Source organism: Oncorhynchus mykiss, chromosome 2, assembly GCF_013265735.2.
Source record: "Oncorhynchus mykiss isolate Arlee chromosome 2, USDA_OmykA_1.1, whole genome shotgun sequence".
Lineage (NCBI taxonomy): Eukaryota > Metazoa > Chordata > Actinopteri > Salmoniformes > Salmonidae > Oncorhynchus > Oncorhynchus mykiss.
The window spans coordinates 66,411,191-66,425,553 of NC_048566.1; the positions used below are offsets into that span (position 1 = coordinate 66,411,191).

At 44.0% G+C, this 14,363-nt stretch overlaps 1 protein-coding gene across 5 annotated transcripts in view; it reads left to right on the forward strand.

Annotated features, from left to right (window-relative positions):
• Nucleotides 1-11,147, forward strand: part of LOC110494212 (NEDD4-like E3 ubiquitin-protein ligase WWP2) — a 47,206-nt gene extending 36,059 nt beyond the window's left edge. For 4 of the 5 annotated variants that reach the window (XM_021569052.2, XM_021569080.2, XM_021569069.2 and 1 more), the window contains exons 12-24: nt 869-950; nt 1,768-1,896; nt 2,980-3,058; nt 3,207-3,278; nt 3,484-3,572; nt 4,845-5,004; nt 8,012-8,145; nt 8,295-8,435; nt 8,615-8,735; nt 8,895-8,999; nt 9,097-9,193; nt 10,216-10,288; nt 10,441-11,147. In XM_021569052.2, the coding sequence (XP_021424727.2) occupies nt 869-950; nt 1,768-1,896; nt 2,980-3,058; nt 3,207-3,278; nt 3,484-3,572; nt 4,845-5,004; nt 8,012-8,145; nt 8,295-8,435; nt 8,615-8,735; nt 8,895-8,999; nt 9,097-9,193; nt 10,216-10,288; nt 10,441-10,540 (1,382 nt within the window). In that variant the 3' untranslated portion in view covers nt 10,541-11,147. The remainder of the gene's footprint in view (nt 1-868; nt 951-1,767; nt 1,897-2,979; nt 3,059-3,206; nt 3,279-3,483; nt 3,573-4,844; nt 5,005-8,011; nt 8,146-8,294; nt 8,436-8,614; nt 8,736-8,894; nt 9,000-9,096; nt 9,194-10,215; nt 10,289-10,440) is intronic. The other variant, XM_021569091.2, reaches the window with a different exon arrangement.
• The last annotated feature ends 3,216 nt before the right edge of the window (nt 11,148-14,363 follow it).

Sequence of the window (14,363 nt, forward strand, 5' to 3'; positions counted from 1 at the left end):
GTTATGTTATTATTTTCCATGTAGCCATGTTATTATCTTCCATGTAACCATGTTATTATCTTCCATGTAGTCATGTTATTATCTTCCATGTAGTCATGTTATTATCTTCCACGTAGTCATGTTATTATCTTCCACGTAGCCATGTCATTATCTTCCAGGTAGTCATGTTATTATCTTCCACGTAGCCATGTTATTCTCTTCCATGTAGTCATTGTTTCCACGTAGCCATGTTATTCTCTTCCACGTAGCCATGTTATTCTCTTCCACGTAGCCATGTTATTCTCTTCCACGTGGCCATGTTATTCTCTTCCACGTGGCCATGTTATTATCTTCCACGTAGCCATGTTATTATCTTCCATGTAGTCATTGTAACCATGTAGCCATGTTATTATCTTCCATGTAATCATTGTAACCATGTAGCCATGTTATTATCTTCCATGTAGTCATTGTAACCATGTAGCCATGTTATTATCTTCCATGTAGCCAGGTTATTATCTTCCATGTAGTCATTGTAACCATGTAGTCATTGACTCCGACTGCTAGAAATAGAAAATAGTCAGCAAATTGTCTTTTTCCTGCTCCCCCTCCGTTTAGTTTTTTGCCTTTTACACCTCTGTAACATTCTGTCTGAGGTGGATTGTAGGAAGGGATTTTGGAACAAGCTCGAGTGAAATGCCACACCGACACGTCAATTTTCAGTCAGCTTTGCCAGATTCAGCCATCCTTTTTTCTCTTTCCTCCCAACAATTCAACGTCTACTGCGGTTGACGTTCACATCTCCCCACACAGTCACTCTGTACTGAAACCAAATCGTAAACTGTTGATCTATCCTGTTGTTAACTGTAGTCACTTCTCTTGGTCCCTGTAGAGAAACGGCAGGACAATGGGAGGGTGTATTTTGTCAACCACAACACACGGACCACACAGTGGGAGGACCCAAGAACCCAAGGGTAAGCCAATCTGTCTTTGCTCCACTGTGAAAGTGTGTGCGTGTGTGTGTGTGTGTGTGTGTGTGTGTCCATGTTTGTACACACAGGTGTCTCAGAGAAATGCCACCATACATTGCTATTTTGACTGATATTACATTAACTAGTGTAGGATAGGGACTGGTAGCTTGAGAGCCCAACGCTATGCAGCACACTCATCAGACATCCTTATAACGATAGGAATGAATCATGTAGAGTCATAGACATAATGTACCAGTAATTGAGATCCATATTTTGAAATCATTCTGCACAGGCCAATAGGGAAGTGTCCTATGTCGCCTCAATTGAAGGCTGCGTCAACATATCTCTGAGCCGTGTGGGTATGGTTTAGATTAGTATTGTAAGCTATTGGTCAATGAGGGACCTAGGGCATCTTCCATGGAACTAGTGTGGGTGGTACTGCTGTCCCCTAACATCAAATCGAACAACAAAACTACATCAAATGCGGATGGCCGAAGTATCCAAATTGTATCATTGTGGGTTTTTTAGGACATTTTACAGTGTCATAGCATTTTATTCATTCATCAATTAGTTAATTCACTCCCTCATTCACCCCCTCAGCAAAGTTGAGTCATATTTTCCCTCATATTTATATTTTCATGTTGTTTAACTACATCCATGTGGTCTCAGATGCATCACCACTGAGGTCAGAGGTTTTGAGTCCTGGTCAGGGAGAGCTGATAGTGGGACCGGGCCAGGGCTGGGGCCAGGGGGGGACAGGTGTGCATCGTTTGGGGAGCCTCACGTTTAGGCTCTGCTCACTGCCCTTTCCCTCTTACAGGATGATCCAGGAGCCCCCCCTGCCCCCTGGCTGGGAAATGAAGTACACCACGGAGGGAGTCCGATATTTTGTGGATCACAACTCTCGCACCACCAGCTTTAAAGACCCTCGTCCCGGGTTTGAGTCAGGGTAAATATTATTCTGCAGACCCATTTTTGAGAAGGGCAGTTACAGTTTCTGATCAAATCTACTGATAAAAGCACCGAATTGCTTTTTCCTTCAGGGATGGTGTGTGCAGGGATTCTCTCATCATAGTCTGCTTTAGTTTGGATTTCTTTCCCTTTTCCTTTTTTTCCCCCGTTTCTTTGAACCAGAGGGAATTCACGTTGACAATCTTTTGGGCATAGATAGCTAGCCTAGATATGAGAAAGGGTATTATAAGTACGTACACACACACACGTAAGCACACACTCTTATGAGCATATGTGTCTTGCCTTAAAGCATGGCCCTATTTTGAAATCTTCCAAAAAAAGAATGTCATGAAAATTAACAGGGCCAACGAATCAAGTCCAAAGCAGACCGCTCTGCTGTCTGACTCTGTCTGTGTGTACGTATGGATGTGTGTGTATGAGAGAGCGCAAGTGTTCATGCTGATGTTGAAACATAAGGAGGTCTTGGTGTTATATTTTTAGATGAGTGTTCATCTAGGGTTTTTAAACTGTCTTAAATGTTTTACATTTGATACTGCTGCAGTCCATATCTGTTGCCAAAGGGTTGCCTCTGTGGTCTGAAACTTCCTAACCAAGATGTGCCTGGCAGCGTTCGACAAAGCGAATATTAGAGGCCCCTCTCTCTCCCTCGGGCTCCATATTTCCCCTTCCTTGCCCTCTCGGTTTATCCTCTGCTGACGAGGCACATATCCAGTATGTCTGTAGTGAAGTGGTGTAGCTTCTACTAACACAGCTGCACACCAAGGCATACCTCCATCTCTGGGCTTAACCCAGTTATTTCAATCCTGCTGCACGTCACATCTGACCACTTCAATAGAATAAGTCCTCATTGCGCAGCTTGGCAACAGGGCTCAGCTCTATAGCGATGCCCATTTTTCCAGTCTCTTAAGCATATGTGCATGGGACAGCCATATTGGCCTGTCCTTTCCCAGTACAGCTACAGTATCCTTCGCTGACATGTACAAATGTAAAACCTGGCTTTGAGATTTCCTTTGTTTCTTGCTGGAACAGCAAAAAATAAGCTCATTTTGTTTCTCTGTAGGTCGAGGACAGGTGGTTCCCCTGGGGCCTATGATCGCAGCTTCAGGTGGAAATACCACCAGTTCCGCTTCCTGTGCCATGTAAGTGCTGACTCTCGTCTCTTAGACCTCTGTTATGAAAACAGGCTCTTACCTCGAGCCCAGTTCGTTTCTACGGTTCAGACCTGAGATCTCTTTGTCTGCCTAGTATTGATGAAATTTATTTTTACACTTCTCTCTGCCTCTCCAGTCCAATGCCTTACCCAGTCACGTGAAAATCTCAGTGTCCAGACAGACTCTGTTTGAAGACTCATTTCAGCAGGTAAGAATGACATGGAGTCATTTTCCCTACTGAGGATATTCTATTCTAAATGTTACGTGATTAAACATGCATGAGGGTTGCTATAGTTGGTTATGTATTCATTAGTAGCACCTATTTGTATTTGAACAACTACTATATGGTCGTAGGGTGGAAGTTTATTTCTGATGTGCTGTATGTGCCTGTGTTTTTTGTTCTATTTCCTCAGATCATGAATGTGAAACCCTATGATTTGCGTAGAAGACTCTACATCATCATGAGGGGAGAGGAAGGTCTTGATTATGGAGGCATTGCTAGGTAAGATGACCGTTTCCTGCCTGCATGTCTGGCCTGCTGCCTCTTATAACAGTTGTCTTTCTTTCTACTACCTCAGCTCTTAGTCTTCCTGGTCTACCCTGTGTTCCTTACTTAAATGTCCGTCATCCATCGTTCATCATCTCCCTCACAGCCCCTGTCTCTTGCACTGTCATCTGTTGTCTGTGTGTGTGTGTTTTGGTGTTTGGGGACTGGTGACAGTGTGTGTCCACTTCTGGTTGATGTCAGCGGTGGGATCCCGGGCTTTGTTCCTCCCCCTCCTCCTCCACGTGGTCTGTGTTTGCGTGTGTCTCTGTCTCTGGTGTCGCGCCAGTGGTTTTACCCTATGGTAGGTTACGTCATGCTGTTCTACCACAGGGTAGAACCACGGACGGGATGTTTGGAGGTGTCTGCACTGCCCCGGTACGACCCCCGGGACTAGCTGGCCGGCCGTGGGGGCAAAGGTCAGGGGCTTGGTGGTGGCCGGGGCTTCATTCTCTACATGCATTTCATGTTCCACATTATACTGCTTGTCTTCATGGTGTTTTGTGTATATGTATATCTGTATGCCCATGTGCTTAGTGTGTACATGTAATGATTTGAAACAACAATTCAGTGATTGGACCATTCCCCAGTGTGGCAGCTTCTCTTTTTTATTTTTTTGCTGACAGAAAATTGACATTTGAAAGCCATTTCTGAGTTTGGTTATGGGGTTGCTATATGAACATTGTTTGGGGTTCATTAGCATACGTTGCACTACATTTACACCACTTAGTATGATGCTAAATGGAAATGTCATGACCAGAAGAAAATCAAGACGTGTTCTTCAGGAGTACACGTTTTTGTTGAAACTGCCGAACCGTGAATAACCTCCATATGTAGAATAATTTATGAATTTGACATTTTTGTTTTGCTTGTTTTAGTTGCAGGTGTGTGCATAAACCAGACCCCATTTTGACAAAGTATTTTGAAATTGTACCATCTATTTTAACAACCATGCAACTTTTTTGTGCTGTCAAAGTCACTGATTGTGTCATGTTTGCTGCTGGTGTCAAATGTTGTGTGGTTTTGTAATGTAGGAGAAGTTTTGTAAAATTCTGCACGACTCAATACAAGGAACAGGTATGGCAAAAAGTAACAATTTGTAGCCCTCAAGCATAGGCAGAAGGGTTAAAGGGTTGTAGTTAGCCCGTACACACCCTGCTTTTCCATGAGGGAAAACAATGTTCTGTCTCTAGATATAGTTGTGTAATGCCCTTTCTCTCCCCAATACAGAGAGTGGTTCTTCCTGCTGTCCCATGAGGTGTTGAACCCCATGTACTGTCTGTTTGAGTACGCTGGGAAGAACAACTACTGTCTGCAGATCAACCCCGCCTCCTCTATCAACCCTGACCACCTCACATACTTCCGCTTCATAGGGCGATTCATTGCCATGGTGAGCAATGCCTCATTGGCAAATTTTGCCCAGATCTGCAACAACCGAAGTCAACTACAACAATAGTTATGGTTAGAATTGAGGAACATATGGTGAGGATGTGTAGCACACAGTTTTTTTTAAGGAACAGGAGCGGTGAGGACAGTGTATGATTGTCTGTGGGGGAGTGTTCTTCATCTGTCAGTCGTTTCTAAAGCTGTGTGTCCTTAAGCCAAGTCTGTTATACTAAGAACCCTCCCCTCCCCCACCGCCCATCTTGCCAAACCCAACTCTCTCTGGGACACTATCCAGAAGCTACAGGCCCCAAAACCAACAGCTCCCCCCTCTCAATCCCCTCCTCTCCTCCAGAGCATGACCTCACTGCCACACACAGCCCACACCCGCCAATAATGGCCTATATTTAGTCTGCTAGCACACTTCACACAACACCCCTTATAAAGATGCTTGTCTCATCTAGCCTATGTCTTCTCTCCCTCTTTTCTGGGCTCCCTTTCTCCTCTTTTTCACTGCCCTCCATCTCCTCCTGCTCCCCACTTCCCCTCTCTCCCACTTTTCCGTCTCTCCCTCCCTGCTTCATGTCCTGTTGCTCAGAGCAGAGGATGACGCTAGTACTGACGTTGCAGACTGAACAGACTGAGTCACACAGTGGAGGGTGTCTATGTTGTTTTTGGACAGATATACACTGGGGCTCTGTGCTATTACATTATACAGTCTGGGTCTTAGCAACCGCTTCAGTACTAACTGAATCAATCAGTCTTTTCCACACAGAGACAGACTTGTGACTGACTCTAAGTGTTTGTGTGTGTGTTAACACTTAACTGTGGTTAGGCTAATAGATCAAATTTAATTTGTCACGTACCAAATACAACCGGTGTAGACTGTGTCATGAGATGCTTACTTACAAGCCCTTAATCAGCAATGCAGTTAAGAAAAATAAGAGTTAAGAAAATATTGAATAAATATCAAATCAAATGTATTTATATAGCCCTTCTTACATCAGCTGATATCTCAAAGTGCTGTACAGAAACCCAGCCTAAAACCCCAAACAGCAAGCAATGCAGGTGTAGAAGCACGGTGGCGAGGAAAAACTCCCTAGAAAGGCCAAAACATAGGAAGAAACCTAGAGAGGAACCAGGCTATGAGACGTGGCCAGTCCTCTTCTGGCTGTGCCGGGTGGAGATTATAACAGAACATGGCCAAGATGTTCAAATGTTCATAAATGACCAGCATGGTCCAATAATAATAATCACAGTAGTTGCAACAAGTCAGCACCTCAGGAGTAAATGTCAGTTGGCTTTTCATAGCCGATCATTAAGATTATCTCTACCGCTTCTGCTGTCTCTAGAGTTGAAAACAGCAGGTCTGGGGACAGGTAGCCGCAGGCAGAACAGTTGAAACTGGAGCAGCAGCACGGCCAGGTGGACTGGGGACAGCAAGGAGTCATCATGCCAGGTAGTCCTGAGGCATGGTCCTAGGGCTCAGGTCCTCCGAGAGAGAAAGAGAGAATTAGAGAGCATACTTAAATTCACACAGGACAAGACAGGAGAAGTACTCCAGATATAACAGACTGACTCTAGCCCCCCGACACATAAACTACTGCAGCATAAATACTGGAGGCTGGGTCAGGAGACACTGACCCCACCTAAAGTAAACTAAAATAAACTAAAGTAAAAATAAGTAACGCACTAAAATTCCAATAACGAGGTTATATACAGGGGGTACTGGTACCGAGTCAAATGTGCTGGGGTACAGGTTAGTCAAGGTAATATGTACATGTAGGTAGGGGTAAAGTGACAATGCATAAATAATAAACAGTAGCAGCAACAACAAATATTCCAAGTAGCCATTTCATTAACTGTTCTGCAGTCTTATGGCTTGGGGGTAGAAGCTGTTCAGGAGCCTTTTGGACCTAGACATGGCACTTCGGTATTGCTTGCCATGCGGTAGCAGAGAAACGGTCTATGACTAGGGTGGCTGGAGTCTTTGGCCATTTTTAGGGCCTTCCTTTGATACCGCTTGGTACAGAGGTCCTGGATGGCAGGAAGCTTGGCCTCAGTGATGTACTGGGCCGTATACACTACCCTCTGTAGCACTTTGCGGTCTGATGCCGAGCAGATACCATACCAGGTGATGATGCTCTCGATGATGCAGCTGTAGAACCTTTTAAGGACCCATGACAAATATTTTTAGTCTCCTGAGGAGGAATAAGCGTTGTCGTGCAGTCTTCAAGACTGTCCTGGTGTGTTTGGACCATGATAGTTTGTTGGTGATGTGGACACCAAGGAACTTGAAGCTCTCGAGCTGCTCCACTACAGCCCCGTCGATGTGAATGGTGGAGTGCTCGACCCTCCTTTTACTGTAGTCCACGATCATCTTCTTTGATCACGTTGAGGGAGACGTTGTTGTCCTGGCACCACACTGCCAGGTCTTTGACCTCCTCCCTATAGGCTGTCTCATCGTGATCAGGCCTACCACCGTTGTGTTGTCGGCAAACTTAATGATGGTGTCCTGCTTTGCCGTGCAATCGTGCGTGAACAGGGAGTACAGGAGGGGACTAAGCACGCACCCTTGAGGGGCCCCTGTGTTGAGGGTCAGCGTGGCAGATCTGTTGCTGCCTACCCTTACCACCTGGGGGCTGCCCGTCAGTAAGTCCAGGATCCAATCGCAGAGGGAGGTGTTCAGTATCCGTTTCCTTAGCTTAGTGATGAGCTTTGAGGGCACTATGGTGTTAAACTCTGAGCTGTAGTCAATTAACAGCATTCTCACGTAGGTGTTCCTTTTGTCCAGGTGGGTAAGGGCAGTGTGGAGTGCAATAGAGGTTGCGTCATCTGTGGATCAGTTGGGGCGGTATGCGTTATTGGAGTGGGTCTATGGGATGATGGTGTTGACGTGAGCCGTATGTGTCTGTATCTAGGTGTGTATTGGCCCATAGGAGGGATGACGCTTATGGTATATTTTAGTTTTGGTATGGTACTTATTGCAACCTCTCCTCCCCTCTCCCTTTCAGGCCCTGTACCATGGCAAGTTCATCGATACTGGCTTCACTCTGCCATTCTACAAGCGTATGCTCAACAAGAAACCCACTCTGAAAGACTTGGAGTCTATTGACCCTGAGTTCTACAACTCTATCATGTGGGTCAAGTAAGTACACCGCCCCTTCAATATGTGTGTGTGGGACTTTTTGAATATGGTCGCCCCTTGTGGCAAACAGTGTATGTGAAGATGGAAGTGTGTGACAATTCCGTAGCTTAAAGCTTTGTGTATGATGTGTCTGTGTGTTATGTCTACAGAGATAACTGTCTGGAGGAGTGTGGAGTGGAGCTGTACTTTGCTCAGGATATGGAGATTCTAGGGAAGGTGTCCACCCACCAGCTGAAGGATGATGGAGAGAATGAGCTGGTCACCTCGGAGAACAAGGAGGAGTACATCAGGTCAGCCATCTCCGTCACTACTTTGACTCCCGTCTGTATGCCTGTCAATCCCTGTGACACAAGACATTGGTACTCCACAGACTAGCATTAATGTTGTTTCATGTTGACACTCAACTTGTTTCAATAAATATCCTCCCTTGTTGCTTAGAAAATGCAATATCTCATCCCTGTTTCCTCAGTCTGCTGACAGACTGGCGGTTCATGCGTGGTGTGGAGGAACAGACCAAGGCCTTCTTGGATGGCTTCAATGAGGTCGTGCCTCTGGAGTGGCTACGCTACTTTGATGAGAAAGAGCTGGAGGTATATAAAGAGTCTGCAAGAACATGCTGGGTTAGCTAGGGCGGTGTTATAGGTTATGAAGCTTTTGCAAAGTCTTATAAGTTGGTAGAGGGGACTATTTGTTGCAGATTCCCTCTCTTTGACTTTGGATTAATGGTACGGTCTCATTCCTTCCTCCAGCTGATGCTATGTGGCATGCAGGAGATAGACCTCAGTGACTGGCAGAAGAACACCATCTATCGGCACTATACCAAGAACAGCAAGCAGATACACTGGTTCTGGCAGGTATGGTGGCCTCTCTTCACAGCATCTTGTGTGTATATGAGACTGTCTATATCTCACTATGTGCATCCTTGACATGTCTTACCTGTGTGTAATACAGGTGGTAAAGGATATGGACAATGAGAAGCGGATCCGCCTGCTCCAGTTTGTCACAGGAACATGCCGTCTGCCAGTCGGAGGGTTTGCTGAACTCATAGGTCGGTTGCTCCACCAATTTGGTGCCTTTTCAGATGTATAACTTGGTGGGGGAAAAACTGTTTGATTTCACCTAATTTAAACATTCTGTCGTACCAGAGCACATGTCCAACTTAATAAAAAAAACATTCTCAAGAGGTTAAAGAAAATAATTACTCTACTAAGTGTATATTAAGTGCCAAATAAAGTAACAGTGTTGACAATTTTGTCTTAAATCAGCCTTGTGACAGGGGGAATGGTAGGTTGTGTGCAACAGGAAGTGGCAATGGATGCAAAAACAAGTATGTAGTTAAAACATTTCGAGCCTGTCTATCTATGGGTAACAGGGTTGATGTGTTATGCTCGACCCGCTCAGTCTTCCACCACAAAACACCAGAAAATGGTCAAAAAGAGAATCAGTTGTTCAATGTTTCTTTTGAAAAAATTATTTAAAAAAATATTTTTCATCATATTAAAACGACAGCTCAGATCAAGTAACAGGGTTGACCTTAAAATGAGAGATGTTATTTTTTGTCATTGAATGAATCACATTGAATGAATCACATTAAATGAATAACAATCTTCAGAAATTACTTTGTCAAAATAACTAAACCTTTACAATGATGGTGAAAACCTGGAGACATTTTGGGGTTAAGTAGGTTAAAATCTTCCTGGAACCATGGGTTGCACGGAGGGACATGTCAAAATGCAGACATGTAGCACTTTAGCTAATCTTTATTCAAATACAAAATGTATTTATTGAATTCTTCATTGCCTGCCGTTGTGCCCTTGAGCAAGGCACATAACCACCCACAACAACTGCTCCAATGGCACTGTGTGGCAGCTCCAACCTCTCTAACCTGTATAAATATGTGTGTGTCTCAGAGGGGTTGAAATAAAGCTGAAGTCAAATTTTGGTTTGGACGTTGTGTACAATTGGCAAATAAAGTTATCTTAATACAATAACCACCTTTACTGTCAAATGTCTTTTGACAGAAATGTAATTCCCTGCCCAAGAATCTTACATGGTCTGTCTTTCCCTTAGGGAGTAATGGACCACAAAAATTCTGTATAGACAAGGTGGGGAAGGAGACTTGGCTTCCAAGAAGTCACACCTGGTGAGACTGACATTTTCCTAAATTCCTCTGCCAAAGTTGATTTCTCTTTCCCATGACCATGTCCATTACTTTTGTATCTATGAATGTACCCCTGCTAACCACAAATGTATCCCTCACTGTCAATTTTCTTTTAATCTTGAACACTCACACAGCTTCAATCGTCTGGACCTGCCACCCTACAGGAGCCTGGAGCAACTGAAAGAGAAACTTATGTTTGCCATCGAGGAGACAGAAGGATTCGGGCAGGAATAAGGGATAAAAAATAATAATAATCACATTATGAGTGAGGGAAGGTGGATAGAGAAAGAAGAGTCATTCATTCAAATAGTTTTTTTTTGTCAATCATAGGGATATGAACTCTCCAATCATCTAGACCCCACTTCCAGATCATGTGTGGTTGGGAGACCATAGAGAACCATAGGACTGTGGGTGCCCACCTGTATCTATCATACTAGGCTGTGGAGGATGCTGAGGGGTACAAGGGAACCAGTAGGGAAAAGGTGTGTGTGCTGAGGGGATGGTCCAGACAGGTTAGTGTTATATTATATGACCATAAACCCCCTCTCCTGCCTGAAGACCCCACCCACTAGATCTAGAGACACAACAAAACATAAAGGATAATGTCTTCAAATAATTATATCAACTGCAAATCGCAACGACAGCACAGCTACAGCAACTATATCTTTTGAAGATAAATGAACATTTTAAAAAGAAGTCTATGTGAATGGAAGAGAGAGAGAGGTTATAATTAGTGACCTCTTAAGAGGATTGATTGGTGAAATGTGATTTTATTTATTTTTTGTTCATTGTGAAATTCAGCATTACCTGTACATAGCTCAAATAAATGACTCAAATCTTAGTGGGTTGATTGTGATGGTAAGAAATCACATTTTTTTTCAGAGCCTTGGTTAATTGTTTTTGACCTGAATCTGATTTTGGTTAGAATGTCATTCTACTGCTAGAACACTAATTGGGTTATCCAGCCAGCCATGTTAGTCTGCTAACAGTATTACTGTGAAACAGCTGTGCCCATGCCTTCCCATTTCAAACAGAAACTAACTGCTGATACTAACAGGAGACAATGACAATGGAAGCAAGTGATATACATGATGATGCAATCGCCATTGCACTGCACACTGCCCTATCCCATCTGGACAAGAGGAATACCTATGTAAGAATGCTTTCCATCGACTAAAGCTCAGCCGTCAACACCATAGTGCCCTCCAAACCTCATCACTAAGATTGGGGCCCTGGGCAGTGGTGTGTATTCATGGATGCTAAGGGAAGCCAGACTTCCCCCAAAAAATTATAAAGAAAGAAAACGTATATTTTGTCACTCTGTGTTTCATACATTTCCTTCAATTCGCAAGAGGCGCATGGTATCTCACCGGAGAAATCATCCAAGCAAACTAAACAGCGCCCCTCAGTGTCTGTGTGTAGCCCATCTGTGCTGTCTGGTCAAAAAGAGTATGACATTGTTGCCACCTGTAGCATTGAATGCAAGGAAAGCCAGTGAGCATTTGGCCTCCCTTGATAATTTCAAAAATAAAATAATAGCCAATCAGCGTTGAGCTAAAGCGAGTGTGCTCAGTTGTGAAAGGTTCTGGCACACCCAGAAAAAAGCTTAAAGGGAAGCCAGTTTGCACTTGGCTTCACACCAATCACATCACATCACATTAGAAGTCAAACGTTATTGACAGAACTTGAATTGTTGTGTCGTTGTCCTCCGGGTGGCTACCTAGCTAGCTAAAATCGTCCCTTTCCTAAATTTGCCATGGATAGAGATAGGGATTTGGACTTGTGGTTTTACTCCATTCTCCATGCTGGCCAATGATTTATAACGGTGATTCGCATCCAACCATACATTGTCATAGGCCTGAGAGGATGGAAGTTCAACATAGCTAGATGGAGTAACGGCTAATGTTAACTAGCTGGCGCATCGTTGCCCATGAAAGGAAGCATTTTAGCAAGGTAGCCTAGGACAACAAAAATTAAGTGTGTATGACAGGGTCATAGACCATTTAGGCAACATGAAATAGTAGGATGGCATTGGCCTTTCTACAAGTAGTGAGTCAACATGTTTTTTTCTAATTGCATGCACACACACACATAAATCAGTACCATGGACAGCCATACCATATTTAGATTAGCTTTGGATATTTTTGAATTGTCATTGTATAAGACTAAGCATAGGTGATTAGATTATGTTGAAATTGTGCTACAAAACTGGAGGCAGCGCCTGTTTTCTTTACGACTTACAGTAACAATCCATGGTTCTAAATCAATATTTGTTTAGTAGTTTGAAAATGTTGGAAATTTTAACTTGCTTGACCATGCTGTAGGTCATGTAACTGTTTGTTACATGCAATATGGTTTGTGGACTTCCCCGGACAGCTGTTGCTCTCCGGTTTTGTAATGAAACATAGGTGTGGTTGAATTTATTCTGCAACTGTGTCTTATTGTCTTGGCCTTAGGCCTATATATCATGGTGTTTTTTCTGGCTTGGCTTCCCTACTGATTTTAACCATGCTCCGCTATTGGCCCTGTGTCAGAATCGCACCTTGTGCAACTGGGTCCCGGACTTCCTGACGGGCCGACCTCAGGTGGTGAAGGTAGGCAACAACACCTCCACTATGCTGAGCCAAGGGGGTCCCACAAGGGTGTGTGGTCAGCCCCCTGCTGTATTCCCTGTTCACCCATGACTGCGTGGCCACGCATGCCTCTAACTCGATCATCAAGTTTGCAGACAACAACAGTGGTAGGCCTGATTACCAACAACAATGAGACAGCCTACAGGGAGGAGATGGGGGCCCTGACGTGATGCCAGGAAAATAACCTAAACGTCAAGAAAATGAAGGAGCTGATCGTGGGCTTCAGAAGACAGCAGAGAGCATAGCTAGGTCAGATAAGTAGGTTTGCCAGCCAATGACTTAAATACATACATTCCAAATGCCACATATAGCCTATATATCAGTACACACACTATCTAGGTATAATATATAGTACAGTGTACAATACAATATAAGTACAATATATCTTCACAGTCCCATTTGTGCAGTAAGATGATCTTTTATCTTGTATTTTTTTACTGGTTTTATTGCTAGCTTGAGTTACCTGGGGTGGCAGAGTTACATGTAGTCATGGCTTTATTTAATGCTGTGAGTTTCCTTGCCTTTGTTCTGGACCCGGGGGCTGTGAAATTACCTCTGGTTGCATGTCTTGTGTTTTACCGATGAATGTCCGAACTGTGTGCCAACTGCTTGAACAGACAGTTTGGTACCTTCAACACATCAATACCTTACACCAAGACCAATAGTGATTGCAGTCAATCTCTCAACTTTGAGCCAGGAGAGACTGATATGCCTGTTACTGATACTTTCCCTCCGTCTACATCTAAGTGTGCTGATTTGTTCTGGACCAACTGCAATTTACTTATGGCCTTCTTTGTTGCACATGACCACACAGCTGCACAGTTGTCCAGGTGCAACAAAACTAGGTCCTGTAGGACCTGTCTGGTCGATTGAGATGTCGAGAAGGCAGAGCAACGATTTATCACGGACAGATCTAACCATTTTAGCAACCCGTCTATATGTTTTGACCATGACAGCTTGCTATCTAGTGTTACACACGGCAGTTTAGTCTCCTCGACTTGCTCAAAAGCATCATTATTCAATGATGGATCTAAATCCAATAAATCTATTTTATTAGCCGGCAGCATACCACCCTGCATACCACTGCTGGCTTGCTTCTGAAGCTAAGCAGGGTTGTTCCTGGTCAATCCCTGGATGGGAGACCAGATGCTGCTGGAAGTGGTGTTGGAGGGCCAGTAAGAGGCACTATTTCCTCTGGTCTAAATATAAAATAAATATATAATAATATCCCAATGCCCCAGGGCAGTGATTGGGGACACTACCCTGTGTAGGGTGCTGTCTTTCGGATGGGACGTTAAACGGGTGTCCTGACTCTCTGAGGTCATTAAAGATCCCCTGGCACTTATTGTAAGAGTAGGGGTGTTAACCCCAGTGTCCTGGCTAAATTCCCAATCTGGCCCTCAAACCATCATGGTCACCTAATA